This window comes from Strix uralensis, chromosome 27 (assembly GCF_047716275.1).
Source record: "Strix uralensis isolate ZFMK-TIS-50842 chromosome 27, bStrUra1, whole genome shotgun sequence".
Lineage (NCBI taxonomy): Eukaryota > Metazoa > Chordata > Aves > Strigiformes > Strigidae > Strix > Strix uralensis.
In genome coordinates, this window is record NC_133998.1 from 1,360,708 (window position 1) to 1,378,261 (window position 17,554).

The window sequence follows — 17,554 nt, forward strand, 5'->3', positions numbered from 1 at the left end:
CGGGAGGGGGGGCTCCTGCAAGACCCCCACCAGACTGTCTGTAGTATATGTAAATGAGAGAAGGCTATTTTTTGAATAAAAGCTATTTTAAACAGCGCTTGTATAAATGAACCCTCTACAAAATAAACATCATGGGCAATTCGCAGCTCCTCGGGGCTCTGCTGTGCAGCTCCATGGCCCCTCCATCTGTGCCCAGGCATCCCAGGAGGATGCAGCCACGGGCTGGGGGTTGCACCAGCCTGGCTATATCCCGTTTACAAAATGTGGAGCAGGAGTTGGAGAGGGAAAAAGGTAGGTAGAAGGCCTGTTGGGGCAGAGATTTCCCGTCTGCAGGTAATCACTTATCCTGGAGGACACGCCGCGGCCACTGGTGAGCTGGGAAGAGGAAGGAGAGAATCCAGAGGATACAAATAGTTTCCTCTATCAATTAACTCAAGCCTCTCAGAGCCTCCCTGCCTATTCTGGATAATTAACAGCCCTTTCACCTGCCAAGCATTGGATTGGAATAAATTATAGACACCAACTGGGCAAGTAGCCTTTGGCTTGTCTCCTATCGCGTCGGCCGGGTGCCTGTGGGGCCAGGGAGCGCCCTCGGGCCTGCTGGCGGACAGACAGACGGACGGTGCTGGCTCTGGCCTTGCACCTTCCCCTCTCCGTGCCAAGCCTCTCGCAGAGCCCGTACCTCTGGGCTTCCTTCACAGGGGGTCTCCCTCTTCCCTAGAAGATCTAACAGGCTTTTCCAATCCTGCTCTTTTTATCTGATGCACTGGTGGGTATCATGTAATTTTTTTTGTTCGGTCACGTGGCATTAAAACAAACGGCAATGTGGAGTCCAAGTGTACTGTGTCAACACGTTCACCTTCACCAACCCAGTTTCTCTGTGATTGGGGAATAACAGCAAAAGAATTGGCTTTTATCCCATCACCCAGAGTCCATAGGGTTCATATTTCATTAATATCGAGCATTCAGGAATTAGCAGCAAATGCCTTTTAATCTCCAGGAAGCCAAATGGCTGTTTTTAAAAAAAAAAACAAACCTTAAATTCAGTTTGGTTCCTCCTGCTGCTGAGTTCCTGCCACAGCCCAGGGCCTGGCAGCGCTGCGGACGGCAGCTGCATCCCCCAGGCTGCTGGTTCTCTCCTGGAAACCCGCTTTGCCCTGTGGTCTCGGCTCGCCGGGCTCACGAAATGGAGCTGGTGCTCCCCATGACCGTGGGGAGCGCCTGGGCCAGCCCTGCTGCGTGAAGGGTCCACGGGCACCGCTTGCCAGGGACATGGGATGGGGACACCGATGTGACACCGAGTCCCTCCGATGCTCCTCGGTCCCGGCAGCGGCTGCGGCGCGGGGCAGCGTGAGCTGCTGTAGCAGGACAGGGATGGGAAGGGGATGCTCATCCAGCCTCTCGGGGGGCGGGGGGCTGCATTCCTCCACACAAAGGTCCTCCTGTTTGTCCCGTTAGCACCATCATTGAAAACCAGTTAGTCTCCTACAGAGAGCAAATGCAGCCCAGGCAGGGCCCAGCCCCAGACCCCAGTGTCCCCCACCAGCCCTGGGGAGGGCTGGGGTGAGCCATGTCCCCTCTCTGATTGTGTACTGGGGCTAATTGGTGCAGGGGCCCAGGAGCCCAGCTTCACACCTTGTTAGCATGGCAATTAGCTCTCTTTACCCTCCTGATTGTTCTTGTGCATATTTGACTCCAATCCATCTTTGCAGCGAGTTATAAATGCAGCACCGGGGAGGCAGGGGGGAGTGGAGCTGGGGCAGGGACAGAAGAGCCATGCTGGGGACCGTCCTGCTGCTGCTGCTGGCTCTGGCCAAGCCAGCGTGCCCGAGCCCGGCCGGAGCAGCGAGCCGGCGGGCTGAGGCGCTGAAGAGGCTCCTGGAAGTCTTCGGCATGGAAGACCCTCCGCCCCCCCCGGCTCACTTCAAGCAGCCGCCCCAGTACATGGTGGATCTATTCAACACCGTCGCCAACGCAGACGGTGTCACCAAGAACCCCGACATCCTGGAGGGCAACACAGTCCGCAGCTTCTTGGATAAAAGTAAGGGGGTGGGGGGGGTGGGGGTGTCCCTGTGGTGCTGGGGATGGGGCTGCAGGAAGGGGCTAAACGTGGCCGGTGGAGGTGCTGCCCCAGTTTGGCCCCACTTCTCAACCTGTCCTTCCCTCCAGCTCACGGCGAGAAGATGCGGTTCCTCTTCATCCTCTCCAGTGTGGCCAAGAATGAGAAGATCTTGACGGCAGAGCTGCATCTCTTCCGCCTCTGGCCGAGGGTCACTGATGGGCCCAAAAGGCACCACTTCTGTCAGGTAAGGAGGGGGACGGGACGGAGATGGGCCAGGGATGGGGACGGGATGGGCATGGGGGTGGGGACAGGGATGGGAGCAGGGATGTTACTGGCATGCTGTGGTCACTCGCCTGCAGTGGGAGCATGGCCTGGCTCTGGGAAAGGCATACAACCAAATGTCATCACATTGCACAGAGAATCACAATAATTTAACCACAGCAAGTTCTTAAATATCATCCTGGTTTGTGCACGCACCAGCCAAGGCACCTGAGAGTTGTGACAAATCCAAGCTGACAAATCCCCCATCTCCCACCTTTTTTTCCCTCAGTACCCCTGTCCGGGGTGTCTCCCCTGGGGTGGGACACGCTGGTGGTAACCGCCCTTTGCTGCCTTCCCCAGGTCAGCGTCTACCAAGTGCTGGACAAGAGCGAGCTGGACACCCCGGGAGGGAAGAAGCTGCTGGCGGCCAGGCTGGTCTCGCTGCAGGGCTCGGGCTGGGAGGTCTTTGCCATCACACAGGCTGTGAGTTGCTTTTCCCCTGGTTCGGGTGGCACAGAGGGTACCCTGGGGGTTTGCACGAAGGAGCATTTTTAACCTGTTTCACCCCCAGCAGCCTTTGGGGCTCCAGTGCAATTTCCTATCTGTAGTCTCTGCAGCAGTGTGGGGGGGATACAGCCTCTGGGGGTAAGAGCCCTCCCAAGAGTCGTGGGGGGCTGCTCCATCCTGACCCAGACTGGACCCACCACCCCGCCAGTAACATCAGTGCTGGCTCCTGCCACAAGGTCCCCTGTGCCGCAGCCCTGGCGCAGCACAGCCCCTTGCCGTGGCTGGGAGATGGAGTGTGGCCACGGCGGGTGCTGGTTCCTGCCACCCCGCTGGTGACGGGGTGCTGGGTCTGCGGGGGGACACCAGCGCGGTGCCTGTCCTGGCCTGCGGTGCTGTGGTGACAACAGTTTGGTTCCCCAGGTTCGTGACTGGACCGAAGATGAAAGCAGCAACCAGGGTTTGCTGGTGACGGTCCAGGGCCTGGGCGGGAGCCCACTCGACCCCCCACCGCTGCAGTTCGCATCCGGCAGGGACCACCATGAGAGCAAGAAGCCCATGTTGGTTCTGTTCACGGACGACGGGCGCCGAGGAGCTTCCCTGCCTGTGGCCAACTTCCCAGGTGGGTCCCACACACCCTGGCACGGCTCCCTCGGTGCTGCCGTCCCCTCGCCCGTGGGGCGCTGGGGTGCTCCTGCACGTGGGCTCCTAAAAATCCAAAGCTCGGCCAGAGGGAGGGGCCATCTCTCCCTGTGCAGGCTTGCAGATGTAAATCTGGATTTTCTCGCCCTGATGAGTGCAGACTGTGAGGTTGTCACCTCCCGGTGGCTCTGCCTGGGTTGGTGACAGACTGTGACCATTGCAGCTGTGGGGAGGGATGACTGGGGCGGGGGGGGGGGCTGCACCACATTCTCCCTCCTCCCAGGCTTGTGCCATGGCTAATGGCATTGGGTGCTCCTTTCTGGCAGATTTGCAGCCTCAGGCTCCCATCCTCCCCTCCAAGCTGTCAGTGCCCAAGCTGACCGGGCCACGCAACGCGCGCTCGCTGGACCAGCTCCAGCCCTGCCAGAGGCATCCCCTGTCCGTGGACTTTGAGGAGATCGGCTGGTCGGGCTGGATCATCTCGCCGCGGGGGTACAACGCCTACCACTGCAAGGGCTCCTGCCCCTTCCCACTGGGCGAGAACATGCGGCCGACGAACCACGCCACTGTGCAGTCCATCATCAACGCCCTCAAGCTGAGCGAGGGCGTCAGCAGCCCCTGCTGCGTGCCCGACAAGCTCTACTCCATCAACCTCCTCTACTTCGATGATGACGAGAACGTGGTCCTCAAGCAGTACGACGACATGGTGGCCGGGAGCTGCGGCTGCCACTGAGGCAGGAGGAGCAGGAAGGTGGAAATGCCGTGGCAATGGAGGCTGCTCCCACTCCCTCCAGAGCATCTCTGTGGGGGTCTCTGTCCCACAAAACCCTCTAAAAGAGACCGGGGCAAGCAAAGGAAGGGGGTGCCCGGCTCTGCCCCGGGTGACATCACCCTCCGGTAGTGCCTGGGAAGACTCAGGGCTGAGCTCTGATTAAATCAACCTGAGTGAGCCCGTGTGACTCGGCAGCCCCAGGGCCAAAGCTCCATTTCAGGTGCCCTACACGGGGGTGCAGGTTTTGTTGCCCGTGCAGAGGCTTCCCGCAGGCTGTACTATATGTATATAGCAAGAGCACTAATATATGACAGAAACCGCCTGTACAGTGCCCTGTAAATGTCTGTACATTTCTGCATTGCTGTGACTTGTAAAATGAATTCAGAGGAACTATTAAAAGCGCCATTCTCCGACAGGCTGCTTGTAGGACTGCTAGCCGTGGGCAAGCAGACACCCTGCGGGCAGAGGGACAGGGGGTGCAAGCAGAGGGATGAAGATTCAGCCGCAGCGCAGTCTCCAGGGTGGGGGGAGGTTTGGTTGCTGAGCCCCGTTCCTTGGAAGCTGACTGAGCTCAGGATCCATCAGCCAGCCCACAACGGGGCTGGGGGGGGCAAATCCCCAAGCAGGGGATGGGGGCACATGGGTGGATGCAGTGACAGGGTCTGGGCTTGGGGGGGGATGGAGGGGTGCCCAGAGGTGATGCTGCTGGGGCGGGGGGTGGTGGGGAAGGACAGCTCTGGGTGAAGCTTCCCGAAAGAGGCTGAGCCGTGGGGGGTCCTCATGGCAGAGAAATGGGGTGGAAAACAGCTGGAAAATGGTGTGGGGGCGGGTCGGTACTGGGGAGTGTAGAGAGGGTGGGTGTCAATGTGGGTACCGGGGAGGGGGTGTAGGTGCTGGGGGCCAGGGCAGGGCTCCCTGTCTCACACCCACTGGCACAGCCCCCCTTGTCCCCCTGCAGTCCAGGACTCAGCGGGGGTGGCTGTCCCTGCCAGAGGGCTCAGCACCCCCCAGGCCTCTTTTCCAACAGCAGCAGCTTAACTGTGGTCCCAGGCTGACACCAGGAACCCCCCAGCAGCTCTTCATTTCCAAGCCCAGCTTGCAGGTGACCAAAGCCCTTCCCTGGCCCTGCCTGCCCCACAGCCTGGGGTCCCTCTCCCCATCCCACCCAGGGGAAGGGTGAATCTCCCCCCGGGAGCCCACTGACTAGATACGGTCCCACAGAGGAGGGCAAATCCCTGTGCCCCACAGACGTGCCCCCCCACTGCCCCCCGCTGGGATGTGAACACCAGGCAGGGCCAACCCGTGGGTCTGGAGCACATGCAGATGGCCCAGCTGCTTTCCCAGTGCACCCACAGCCAGGATCTCATCCCAAAACCAACATGCAGACAGGCTCAGCTGCACCCCACGAGAGCCCCGTCCTCCCACCCACCGACGGGCAGGAGAGGTGGTTGTGAGCCGCCACCACCACCACTTAATTTACCTATGAAGCAGAGCAGGACAGTGAGAAATACAACCACATCTTGGTTGTAGGTTGGTGCTGGTCTCTTCTCACAGGGAATTAGTGACAGAACAAGAGGGAACGGCTTTAAACTGCAACAGGGGAGGTTCAGACTGGACATGAGGAAAAAATGTTTCCCAGCAAGAGTGGTCAGAGAGTGGAATAGGCTGCCCAGGGAGGGGGTGGAGTCCCCATCCCTGGGTGTGTTTAAGGGTCGTTTGGATGAGCTGTTGGGGAATGTGGGGTAGGGGAGAACTTTGTAGAGTCGGGCTGATGGTTGGACTCGATGATCCCGAGGGTCTTTTCCAACCTGAATGATTCTGTGATTTCCTCGATCCCTCCCTTTGTCTCAGGCTCAGCTTTGCTCCTGATTTCTCTCCCTCCTCCCCTGCAGTGGTGCAAGTTGGGGGACAGGGAACGGGGGTTGTGGTCAGTTCATCACCCCTTGTTTCTGCTGCTCATTTTTCCTCAGGGGCAGGACTCCTCGCATTCTTCCCCTGCTCCAGCACAGGTCCCTCTCACAGGAGACAGTCCTTCACAAACTTTTCCCACAGGACACATTCTTCCTGAACTGCTCCAGCGTGGGGTCCCTGCCACGGGCTGCAGCCCTCCCAGCAACAAACTGCCCCAGCGGGGGCTGCCCTCAGCATCCTGGCCTCCTCCAGGCACAGCCCCTGCTCCGCCGTGGGGTCCTCCCCGGGCTGCAGGTCGGCATCTGCTCCCCCGATGCCCTCCATGGGCGCAGGGACAGCCTGTCCTCTCCCCACGGGCTGAGGGCGGTCTCTGCTCCAGCCCACCTCCCCCCCGCCACCTCCTCCTTCCTTCCACTGACCTCGGTGGCTGCAGAGGTGTCTCCCTCACAACTCCTCCTCGCAACTCCTCCTCGCAACTCCCACTCCTCCTCCCGGATTCCCCTTCATAAATACGTTATCACAGAGGTGCAGCCACCGTCACTACTTGGCTCAGCCTTGGCCAACTTGGAGCCAGGGGAGCTCAAGAAGCTTCTCACAGGGGCCAGCGCTGTAGATGCCCCCCCCCGCTCCCAGACCCCCCCATACACAAACCCAGCACCCCCCTGCGCACTCCTGTGCCCTCGGGGTGCCCCATGTCCCAGACCACCACAGCCAGATGTCCTGCCTTGGCCATACAACATGTTCTTTAGCTGGTACTTTACTGACAGCCCTGTGGGACAGCAGGGCCCAGCACACAATATTGAGGAAGGTCACAACACGGTCACGGGCACGTTCCATCCCTCCAAACAGCCTGAGCTGGCAGCGGCACCTGTACAAGAGCAGACCCCCCCGATGCTGCTGTGACTTGCTGCTTGGTGTCTGAGCCGTGGAGCCTCCCTGGGGGACAGGACCTGCCGCAGGGACAGCCAGGATGGCGCAGGGGGTGTCTGGGGGATGAAGGGCCAGCGCTCAGTGGCGACAGCGGGGGTCAGCCCCACAGCACTCCGACAGCTTCTGCAGGACTCGCTTTTTCAGGCGGATCCTCCTGGACAGCTTGAGCGAGTGGCTGATCTCATTCTCGTGGGCCTTCAGCTTGGCATAGTAGTCTGAAAACTTGTTGTAGAGGACGGAGATGGGCATGCCGTTGAGGATGATGCCGAAGGAGATGCAGGCAAATGCCACCATCCTGCCGAGCACCGTGTTGGGCACCGTGTCTCCGTAGCCCACAGTGGAGAGGCTGACCTGGGCGAGGAAGGGAAAGGATAAAATCTGACGTGAACAAGCCCAGCAGACCCCTCCTGCCAGTGCCGGGACCAACCTCCCTCTGCCCCTGAGTGGGAAGGGGGTATCGGCTGGGAACATACTGCAGCCAGCGCGGCCGTCCCTGCTCCAGCAGCCTGCATGGTCAGGGCTCAGCTCCCCGGCCTGCACCCAGCAGGCTTGGAGACCCCAAGGAAAGGGCTGGGTGAGGCCCTGAGAGCAGAGGCCAGGGGCAAGCCTCCCTGCTCCATCCTCCCCTTCACATGTGTCTCTTCAAAAGCAGCTGGACATCACCGAGCTGAACTCGCCCCAGCAGCAGCCAGACTGTCTGCTGGAGCTTCCTGCCCCCACCGAGCAGCGGCTCCAGTGCTTCCTGGCTGTAAACTGTTCAGTCCCACAGGAATGAAGCTTCCCAGACCCTCCCTGCAAGGGAAACAGAGGCACTGCCCAGGAATGCACCTGGCAGAACCGCGTCTGCATGACAGGGGAGCAGCGCTGTGGGGACAGGGTGAGAGCTGAGGCAGAGAGGTTTGGGCTTTTCCTGGAGCCATGCTGACCAGGATCAGCCTGTGACCTTTAAATACTCAAATCTGGTGATTTTGCACTCCCTCAAGGAGGGATGAAAGCAGGCAGCCTGTGGTGGCCAAGGAGGATTATAAGAGCAGAAGTGATCTGTGGGATCATTTCATCTGCAAATCGAAATGCCCTCGTAACCCCTGGCTCTCAAGTGCTTTAGCTGCTCATCATCTCAGAGGTAATCCCAGGTTTATTACAGCGCTCAGCTCAGCGGAGCAGCCAGCTCCCAGCACGAGCAGGGCAGCAACAAGGGCTCCTGTCCCTGGCTGCAGCACAGCCCAGTCTGTGTCCTCTGTCAGGACATGGGCTGAGGCACGGTGTGACCATGTTTCCTTGGTTCCCACAGGCAGCCCTGGCTCCCCCCACTCAGCCCCACAAGCTCTGACCCCTTCATGTCCCCCGAGCCCAGCCAGGCTGCAATGCTGCACAAGCCTCAGGCTGTCCTGGGTGGCTGTCCCCATGCCCATGGGGTCTGAGCCACATCCACCCAGCACTTGGGTCCCATGACAGATAAAGCCCGAGCTGAGTTACATCCCCCTTGTCACTAACCCAGGCCTGGAGGTTCCCAGGCCACCACCTCTGCCCCACCATCCCACCCCAGCACCGGTTTTTGAGCCTCTAAGCTTAGTCTAAACCTCTGATTTCTTTTCTCAGAGCATGCAGGGCTCTGGGTTTCCCACCATTACTGAGCTGGTGGGAAGACTGGGCCCTTTTCTGCCTCCTGGCCAGCAGCAGTGGTGAATCCCTCAACCACCAGGGCAGCCCCTACCCACAGAGCCCCACTGCCCCCCTCTCCGGAAGAAGGTGCTCACATCTTACCGCTGCCCACCACCATGTGTAGGGGATACTAGTGAAGTTGGTGCCTGGGACATCATGTTCCACTGAGTGCATGAGAGCAGAGAAGGTGAAGACCCCCATGGCGATGAAGAGGAAGAGGCAGCAAACCTGCTGGTAGCACTGGCGCATGGTGAAGCCGAAGGCCCGGAGGCCGGTGGAGTGGCGCGCCAGCTTGAGGATGCGGAAAATCCTCATGAGCTTGATGAGCTTGAGGACTTTACCCAGCTTACTCACGTTCTCCACCTTGTGCAGTTCCTCGTGGTAAAGTGTGTCTCCTTCGTCCAGATATTCAAAGAGGATCTGGATGTAGAAGGGCAGGATGGCCACCAGGTCTACAGCATTAAACGCTGCCCGCAAAAAGTTCTTGAAGCTGGAGGAGGATACGAGTCGCATGAGGTATTCGGAGGTGAAGAAGATGGCACAGATCATCTCCAGCTGCTCCATCCACATCTTCCCTGTCTTGTGTTTTATCTCCTCCACCGTGCTCAGTGTCATGCCCACGATAGAGATAAGCACAAAGAAGCTCGACATGACAGCAATGATTTTGGCTGCCACAGAAGAGTACGGGTTCTCGATGAGGTTCCAGATCATCTTCCGAAACCATCCCAGAAATTTGCCCTCAAACTGCTCCACTGAGTCCAGGGGCTCCAGTTCTGCCTCCAGCTCCTTCTGTATTTTCAGGTACTCGCTGACTTCATCTCGCTTTTCCTCAAACAGGATCCAGCAGCAGTGTTGGGAGTATTTCAGATGGATTCCCCAGTACTCGATTTCCTCCACAAAGTTACTGGGGCACATCTCATCCATTATCCACAGGACCCCACTGCTGTAGAAGTGGAAGATGTAGTGGAAAATTGAAGGATCTCTGTCAAAGAAGTACTCATTCTTCTGCACTGAGTAGTCATCGCAGAGCTGCAGCTTCTTCATCGGGTCGGTATAAAGGGCCAGCTTCCCAAGCCTGGTGATGGGATAGCGGGCTGCTACCTTGTAAGCTATCTGGAACAATTTGCCACCCACGTTAATGTTGAGCAAGCACTTGTTCCTTTGGATGGGAGTCTTGCTTTTCTCCCGGTTTCTGTCTATCACATTCTGCATGGAGCTCCACTGCTTCACCAGGCTGTCCTGCGCAAAGGGGATGTGGACGTCCCCTTCCCTCGGCGCCCGGCAGCAGCCCCGGCGATCCCCTGTCCTCAGGCTGGCAGAGACGCTCGTGCGTCTCGTCCCCAGCTGCCTCATCGTGCCTGACCCCCCCAAAGCAGCGACTCCCGGGACGGGCTGGGGGACAGCAGCTCTGGCTTCATGGGCACGCTCTGGCCAGGCGTACGCTGGCGGGGACGAGTGCTGTGAGCAGCTGACCGAGGGGCACTGCTCGTGTCATGGTGCCACGTGGCACTTGCCAGGTTCCCAAAGCCGATTGCTTATCAGATTGTGGTTTGTGCTGCAGGAGTCAAAGGCAGCTAAGTGTCCGCTCCTTAAGACGATAATGAGATTGAAGCTCTAGCCCTTTATGTAAGCAACTATTTCCAGCTCTGCACTTCTTTTTCCATATTCTGTTTTTATTAGCTATCAGTGTTTGTCACACGCTACCCGGTTTCCAAGGACGGCATCCATGATCACAAGTTGAAAAGAGAGCATGAACCTGCCTGGATTTAACCCTGAAAGAGCTCCCTTGCCAGGCACGGAAAGGTGCAGGCATGCAGGATTTGCATCAGCTTTGTAGCCCCACAACAGATGCTGCTCTTGGCACCAGCCATTCGTTAAGCACACGAGCGCTAATGCAGCTGCCCCTGCTCCCGTCAGCTGTCACAGCCCAGAGGGAAGCGGTTGTTACCTCCAGCTCATCCCTCAAAACCCCACAGCGCAGATTCACAGGGGAAGAGGCGAAGGAACCATCTCACCCTCCACGCAGTGCCTGAGCAGATCCCCACCGTGACAGGTCACTCCTGCTCATCACACCGGCCTTCAGCCCCATTCCTCCTGCAAGCAGGGGCAGGAACACGGAACAGGACACTGGAAATGCAAGTATGCAGTAAAAGTTCCCCTGAACTATAGGAACTGAAGAGGAGGAAATAATCCTTTACATTTGCAAGTAAAAGGGGAACCAAAATTAAACAGGCCGATCTTTGATGTCTTACCCTGGAACACAACCCTACCTCAGCGTGTAAAATATCACATTGATTCCATTAACTGATCTAATTCACTACAGAGACCTGGAGCACAAAGCTGTTCCTAGGCTGAAAAGCAGCTCAGGCTCCACCACAATGGAAGGCTCTGAGCTCAGGGATTAGGACAACAAAAATGCTTCTGGCACCAGACCGGGGAAGGGAAATTGCTGTCACAAACACAGTCCCAAGTTTTGGCCCAAGACCCATAAAAATGTGTTTCTCTCAGCCCTGAAACACTCAGCTCAGGGATCAGTAAGCAAAACCTGCATGACCTTGCAGCGGGAAGAGGCTGTGACTGGCTGAGTTTACCCACCAGCCCCATCGCACAGAGCAAGGGGCTCTGCGTGAACAACAGCCGCGTGTCTCAGCTCGGCCACTCGAGCTGAGGACGGTCTGGTGCCAGCTGACCCCTGCCCACAGCTCCGACAGCACGAGCACCTCGGCCAGCCCAAGCTCAGCCCTGACCTCCCAGGATCTGGAAAGCCCCTTCCCACTCTGCTGGGCACCCCCCTCCTTTCACTTGCTTTCACAGAATCGTCTAGGTTGGAAAAGACCTTGAAGATCATCCAGTCCAACCATTGACCTAACATTGACAGGGAACTCCCAACTCCACCAGATCCCTCAGCACTAAGTCGACCCGACTCTTGAACCCCTCCAGGGATGGGGACTCCACCACCTCCCTGGGCAGCCCATTCCAACACCTGACTACCCGTTCCATAAAGTAATACTTCCTAATATCTAGACTAAACCTTCCCTGGCACAACTTGAGGCCATTCCCTCTTGTCCTATCGCTTATTACTTGGTTCAAGAGACTCATCCCCCTCTCTGCACCCTCCTTTCAGGGAGTTGGAGAGGGCCAGGAGGTCTCCCCTCAGCCTCCTCTTCTCCAGACTAAACCCCTCCAGTTCCCTCAGCCGCTCCCCATCAGACCTGTGCTCCAGACCCTGCACCAGCTCCGTTGCCCTTCTCTGGACACGCTCAAGTGATAAAGATTTAAGAAAGCACAAGTTCAGGCAGTCTTAAATGTTTCACCTGGTTCTTGGCTAAGCCTGCCATTTTTCATGTATTCTGCAGCAGCACCCCTGGTGCCAGCACCTGCTGTTTCTCTTGTCTCCACCCACTCTGCTCCCTGTAATTCGGGTTTTCTGTTACAGCTGGTGTGTGCTGGTGTCACTTCAGGCACAGCAGCACTTGCTTGCCCTCTCTGCGCACCCAGCCCACCCACCACAAGTCCTCTTTCCCAGGATGTGACAAGCCAAAGGTGATGCAGCCCCCAGGCTCCCAGCTACAGAATTCAAGCAAATGCACAAATCCAAGAAAAACGAAAAATCCAGAACTCATTAGTTTCAAGTTCTTTATTCTCCCATGTTGCTCTCCAACACCTAGCTCCGCTTGTCCCTATGGAAACAGAAGCAAGACTGTGTGCACCCTTGCAATGACCTCTTGGCACTAAAACCAGCAGCACTGGAAGAACTCAGCACTCCACACCACATGGAGAAGTTTCTCCCGGGGGGTAGAGCAGCACACTCGCAGTGTCCAGGAGTGAAAGACTCCTGCTCCAAGGCTGATAACTGGTGTCTGCTTGGCAAGCCAAGTTCTCACCTTTAAGGCACGGAGATCAGCAGCCAAGGCAGCAGCTTTCTCTCCTTTGTGCACTTAGTGAACACTTGTGCAAGGAGTATGTGGCCAACACTGAACTAGAGGCCCTGGTCAGTAATGTCCTCCCCCACTGCCAGTTCTGAACAGCGTACAGCACTGAACTGCTCGGGAAGAGCTACACTGCCACAGTGAACAGGGGTTTGATCCCAGACATGAGTTATTTCAAGCTGAAAGCAAAAACAAACAAACAAAAAAGCCAAGCACTTAAAACCTCATAGAAACACAGAGTGGTTTGGGTTGGAAGGGACTTAAAAGATCATTCAGTCCCAACCCTCCTGCCCCAGGCAGGGCCACCTTCCACTAGCCCAGTTGCCCAAAGCCCTGTCCAACCTGGCCTTGAACCCTTCCAGGGAGGGGGCAGCCACACCTTCTCTGGGCAACCTGTGCCAGGGCCTCCCCACCCTCACAGGGAAGAATTTCTTCCTTAGATCTAAACTAAATCTCCCCTCTTTCAGTTTAAAACCATCACCCCTTGCCCTGTCACCAAGAGGCCTTGGTAAAAAGCCCCTCTCCATCTTTCTTACATGCCCCCATTACATATTGAAAAGTCTCCCCAGAGCTTTCTCTTCTCCAGGGATTGTCCCAACCAAGGTGCAGGACCTTGCACTTGTCCTTATTGAACGTCATGAAGTTCACCTGGGCCCAATCCTCCAGCATGGAGGTCCCTCTGGATGGCATCCCCACCCCCAAGTGAATCAACCGCACGCCCAGCTCGGTGTCACCCACAAACTGGCTGAGGGTCCACTCGATCCAACTCCAAGGGCACTGATGAAGATACTGAACAACACTGGTCCCAGTACAGACCCTTGAGGGACACCACTCCTGGCAGAACAGTTTTAAGGAAGACACCATTAACGGTGTTAGAGAAGCAACATGCAGAGCTCACTGCTTTCCACAGTGCAGTTCTGCAAAGGGCAGAGGTCCTCGCCAGAAGGGAGGGTGCTGAGAAGCCGCTTGCCCCATGCTGCCAGCGCAGCAAAGCCAGAGCAGACAGGAAGCTTTTCAACCTTCACCCCTGCAGTTGACCCGTCAGTAAAAGCTTCCTGTACACTGGACCGAGCAGCATCAAAGCACTAGGGCCAACATGGAGTGTATGTCTGGTCTGTGCAGAGCCAGTGAGCTTGTACCGGGTCTGGCTGAGCCAGAATTGGTTTTCCCCTATAGCAGCCCTCATGGTGCTGTGTTTTATGTTGGGAGCTGGCAGGGTGTTGATAGCACACTGGTGTTGTGGCTACTGCTGAGTGGTGCTTACACAGCACCAAGGCTCTTTCTGACATTTCCCCCCCCCACAGTGGGACGGGGTGGGCAAGATCTTGGGAGGGGACACAACCAGGACAGCTGACCCGAACTGACCAAAGGGATATTCCAGACCATATGACGTCTGCTCAATATAAAGCTGGGAGAAAGGAGGAAGGGGGTGGGGGTCACCCTTGGTCCTCCGAGGCAACCACTACGCGTATCAGAGCCCTGCTTCCTGAGAAGGCCCGACATCGCCTCTTAATGGGAAGTAGAGAATAAATCTGTTTTCTTTTTTTTTCGCTTCCGCGCGCGGACCTTTGCTTCACTTTGCTTATATTAAAACTGCTGTTGTTTTACCCACAAGGGTTGTTTTGTTTTCCTATCTTATTTTCTTTCCCCTCTTTGCCCTGTTGAGAAAAAAAGGGGAAAGGGGGGGAAGTGATAGAGCGACTTGGTGGGTACCTGGCATTTAGCCAAGGTCAAACCACCACAGAGCTCCTACTGAACCGTATGGGAAAGCCCCTATTCCCTGACAAAATCCAGGGGGAAGAATGGGGCGGATGAAAAAAGTATCTTGGCTGGAAGTGGAGGAAAACAGTTGAATAGCACCTAGCACCTGTCATTTCATGGAGAATAAAACCTTTGGGTCCAAGGCCACACTGGTGAGAATCAGCATTAACGACCCCTGGAGGTAAGAACAATGAAGACATTTCTACCACCTTTGTGAGGGGTGATTTCACAGCAGCAGAGAAGGCCTTGTGCTATCTCCAGAGCCAAAGTAGTCCCACAATCTAACACCCATTTCCAAGGGGAGCATCCTCTTGTTATTCCAGTGTAACAACCCAGATCTGAGAGCTTATGTACAATTCAGTCAGTCTCTGTGGTGAGCAGGAGGGAGACCAGGCTAGTCCCATCTTATCACCTCATGGCAAAGATCCCTGTTACAAGAACAGAAAAACACCTGGTTATTGACAGTCCTTTGGGCAAAAACCTGGTTTGACTTCAGTTTGTGCAAAGTGGAGGAAAACAACCCACACCAGAAAATGAGCACGTTAGCATGAGTGCTCAGTGTCCTTGGCAGCAGAGGAAGGACAGAGAGCAGCACATCACCATCAGAAGAAGCCAGCATCTCCTCAGGTTAGGCTGTGCAACTATTCCTGTAGCCACGCAAGAGCCTTCACGCCTGCCTGCGAGGAAGGAAGGTAAGGGGAGAGTTCTGCTGCTTCAGGGCACACTGAAATCCCAAGCATGTGGCTGACCAGCAGCAGGAACAGCTGGGAAAAGCTACGCACAGAGGGGAAAGCTCTAGAGGGTAGAAACACAGGGCAAGAAAGCATTTCTCTCTCATGCATATGGAGCGTGTGGGGTGCAAGAAACTTACCCTTCTGGGAAATGAGCCTATCTGGCTCTTGTCAGGCATCAGCTGTTCCCTGGATGCTTTTTCAAGACTGAAGATGTCAGATCTGCTTTTTGCTTTGGACAGGCCCCACACAGCAAGAGAACCCACAGCTACGAGGATGCTCAGGAGTGCTAGAGAGGAGAGTGCACAAGCACAGTCTGGACATTAGTACTGGGCTCTGCCACTCAACTGCATTAGTCAACAGCTAGAGATCAGCAGCTTCCCTCAAGCATAAGGGACAGAGAGAGAGGAGGTGAGTTAGTGCCAGATTGCATGGAACGGCCTTTCCAAGGACATAGCGCGTCCAAGTCAGAGGAATGATTAAGCTGTGGTGTAAGGCCTCCCCTGGCCCTCCCAGCCCAGCAAAAGTAGCTACCGATACAGGTCTGGAACTAACTCCATCAGGATACTCAATTTATAGCTGAAGCCAGGACCAAGACCAGGTGCAGCACCCTGAGTCTCACATACCTGCAGTAATCAAGATCCACACGCAGCCTTGACTGCTCGCTGGCACAGAGCACCCAGGCACAGGCGTAGCTGAAGTCTCTGTGAGAAAAGAGCAAGAAGTCCATCAGGCTTCCAACTCACCTTACGGTCAGCATTCAAAGCAGTCTCCAGTCCAAATCTGGCTGAGTTCCCAGTTCACCTCAAGAGTGCCAACAGGCCTTTTTCAATTTAAGCAAAACCTTATCTGTCATTACTGTCACTAGCACACATCAGAGGAAAAAAAGTCCTACTGGAAATGCATAAAAGGGAAAGCTGGGAAATTTCCCAGCTGTAGCTGCAGCAGCCTAACCTCTCCTCGTGCCACTGGCAAGCCCCAGGTACAATCAGAATACAGCTCATCTCCCCACCTACCAACTGAACGGGCACAGGCATCAAATCCAAATACACCTGCAGTAATACCCCTCCTCTCCACATCCACCGTGCTTCAGCTCCCAGACGCCACAGAAACCCCTGGGGTCAGGGAAGCTGGAACAACACTTTCAAGCACCTCAGACAGCCAACAGTTCTGTGACAAAGGAAGCTCCAGAGCATCTCAGAGCAGAGTAGCAGACACAAAGAGTCCTGGGGATGCAGACACACCCTTTAGTGTGACAGATACCAGTGTCTGCTGCTCTGATCCTGCCCGCACGGCCCAGAAGTGCTTCCCCCACCCTTTTCCCTTCAGCGTGCCCATTCCCTAGAGATCAGAGGAGCTCAGGAGGGTGAACAGAGACTCCAATGACACTGGCTGGTTGGAAGGAAGCCGCCAGAATTGCATGTTCTGGAAGAAGGTACTTCAAAGGTACTTCCCGAGGGAGCCCTGCGGTGTTTAAACGCCGTCTCCACAGGAGGAAGGGTAGGACCGACCCTACAGTGCTTCCTCTACCCAAAGCAATTTGTGATAATTATAACTGTCTCAGAGAGGCCAGAAACGACGGAGGTTAAATGCTTTCGTCTGGTTTATCATCCCTGAGCACGGCCGCCGCCAGTCGGGGCTCTGGCGCCGCGTCCCGCCGGCTCAGCCCGCCGCTCCCCGCACCCCCGCCCCTCCCGGCCGACCGAAGGGGCCGCAGCCCCGTACCTGCGCTGCCGGTGGGCAGCACTGCCGAGCTCCACGGCGGGGTCACCCAAGCGCCGTCAGGACTCGGCTCCGGCGGGTTCAGCGTCCCGCAGCCCCACTCGTCCCGCTCGTCGTCGCAGTCGGGGTGCCCATCGCAGCGCCACTCCAAGGGCAAGCAGGGGGTGCCAGGCTCGCACTGGAACTGGCCCAGGGGACAGCCGGACCGGGACGCTGCGGGGGACGGGCAGGGGGTTGAGGAGGCGCCGGAACCCCGGCACCGGCCTGGGGACCCCCGCGCGCCCCTCGTTGAGGGGAGCCCGCGCGCCGGGCGCACGCGGGCACCAGCCAATGAGAGCGAAGGGCGTGTGCGGGGAGCCAATAGGCGCCATGGAGAAGCGGCGCGGCCGCGCGCGCCCGGGCCCGCCCCCCCACTCACCGTCCTCTGGCGGCGGGAGCAGCAGCACCGGGAGCAGCACCGGGAGCAGCACCGGGAGCCGCCCCATGCCGCGGACCCCCACCCGTGGGACGCGCCGCCGCTGACCCCCCCTATAAAGCCGGCCGCGCTCTCGTAGGGCGCATGCGCACAGGCCTGACCGCCACCAATGGGATGCCCGACGGGGCGGGGCGGGGCGCAGGCGCGTGCCCTTGAGGAGACCCCGCCCCGGCCCCCTCCGCTGAGGGCTGG

General features: G+C 57.2%; 3 protein-coding genes across 3 annotated transcripts; 1 reads left to right on the top strand and 2 right to left on the bottom strand.

Annotated features, from left to right (window-relative positions):
• The first annotated feature begins 1,776 nt into the window (after positions 1-1,776).
• LOC141935597 (bone morphogenetic protein 2-like) lies at positions 1,777-4,202 on the top strand. Its single transcript, XM_074851988.1, has 5 exons — positions 1,777-2,041; positions 2,170-2,306; positions 2,684-2,806; positions 3,251-3,449; positions 3,796-4,202. Exons 1-5 carry the CDS (start codon positions 1,777-1,779, stop codon positions 4,200-4,202), a joined length of 1,131 nt encoding a protein of 376 aa, XP_074708089.1.
• A 2,689-nt stretch (positions 4,203-6,891) lies between these two features.
• Positions 6,892-10,249, bottom strand: LOC141935359 (potassium voltage-gated channel subfamily V member 2-like). Its single transcript, XM_074851489.1, has 2 exons — positions 8,847-10,249; positions 6,892-7,433 (listed from the first exon to the last, which is right to left on the bottom strand). The coding sequence occupies exons 1-2, from the start codon at positions 10,095-10,097 to the stop codon at positions 7,161-7,163; spliced, it is 1,524 nt and encodes a 507-aa protein (XP_074707590.1). The 5' UTR covers positions 10,098-10,249; the 3' UTR covers positions 6,892-7,160.
• Positions 10,250-12,366: 2,117 nt separating this feature from the next.
• On the bottom strand, positions 12,367-17,496 carry CD320 (CD320 molecule). Its single transcript, XM_074851603.1, has 5 exons — positions 17,306-17,496; positions 16,891-17,100; positions 15,792-15,869; positions 15,306-15,454; positions 12,367-14,862 (listed from the first exon to the last, which is right to left on the bottom strand). Exons 1-5 carry the CDS (start codon positions 17,370-17,372, stop codon positions 14,848-14,850), a joined length of 519 nt encoding a protein of 172 aa, XP_074707704.1. The 5' UTR covers positions 17,373-17,496; the 3' UTR covers positions 12,367-14,847.
• Positions 17,497-17,554: the final 58 nt, after the last annotated feature.

What these genes read in the sequence shown, in the direction of transcription:
- LOC141935597 (XM_074851988.1), top strand. Translation starts at nt 1,777, where the DNA reads ATGCTGGGGACCGTCCTGCTGCTGCTGCTGGCTCTGGCCAAGCCAGCG. An exon ending in AAAGGCACCACTTCTGTCAG is followed by an intron (nt 2,307 to 2,683) that starts GTAAGGAGGGGG and finishes TGCCTTCCCCAG; the next exon opens with GTCAGCGTCTACCAAGTGCT. An exon ending in GCCTGTGGCCAACTTCCCAG is followed by an intron (nt 3,450 to 3,795) that starts GTGGGTCCCACA and finishes CCTTTCTGGCAG; the next exon opens with ATTTGCAGCCTCAGGCTCCC.
- LOC141935359 (XM_074851489.1), bottom strand. Translation starts at nt 10,097, where the DNA reads ATGAGGCAGCTGGGGACGAGACGCACGAGCGTCTCTGCCAGCCTGAGG. An exon ending in ACACATGGTGGTGGGCAGCG is followed by an intron (nt 7,434 to 8,846) that starts GTAAGATGTGAG and finishes TTCCTCGCCCAG; the next exon opens with GTCAGCCTCTCCACTGTGGG.
- CD320 (XM_074851603.1), bottom strand. Translation starts at nt 17,372, where the DNA reads ATGGGGCGGCTCCCGGTGCTGCTCCCGGTGCTGCTCCCGGTGCTGCTG. An exon ending in GCTCCCGCCGCCAGAGGACG is followed by an intron (nt 17,101 to 17,305) that starts GTGAGTGGGGGG and finishes CGTCCCCCGCAG; the next exon opens with CGTCCCGGTCCGGCTGTCCC. An exon ending in GTGGATCTTGATTACTGCAG is followed by an intron (nt 15,455 to 15,791) that starts GTATGTGAGACT and finishes TCTCCTCTCTAG; the next exon opens with CACTCCTGAGCATCCTCGTA.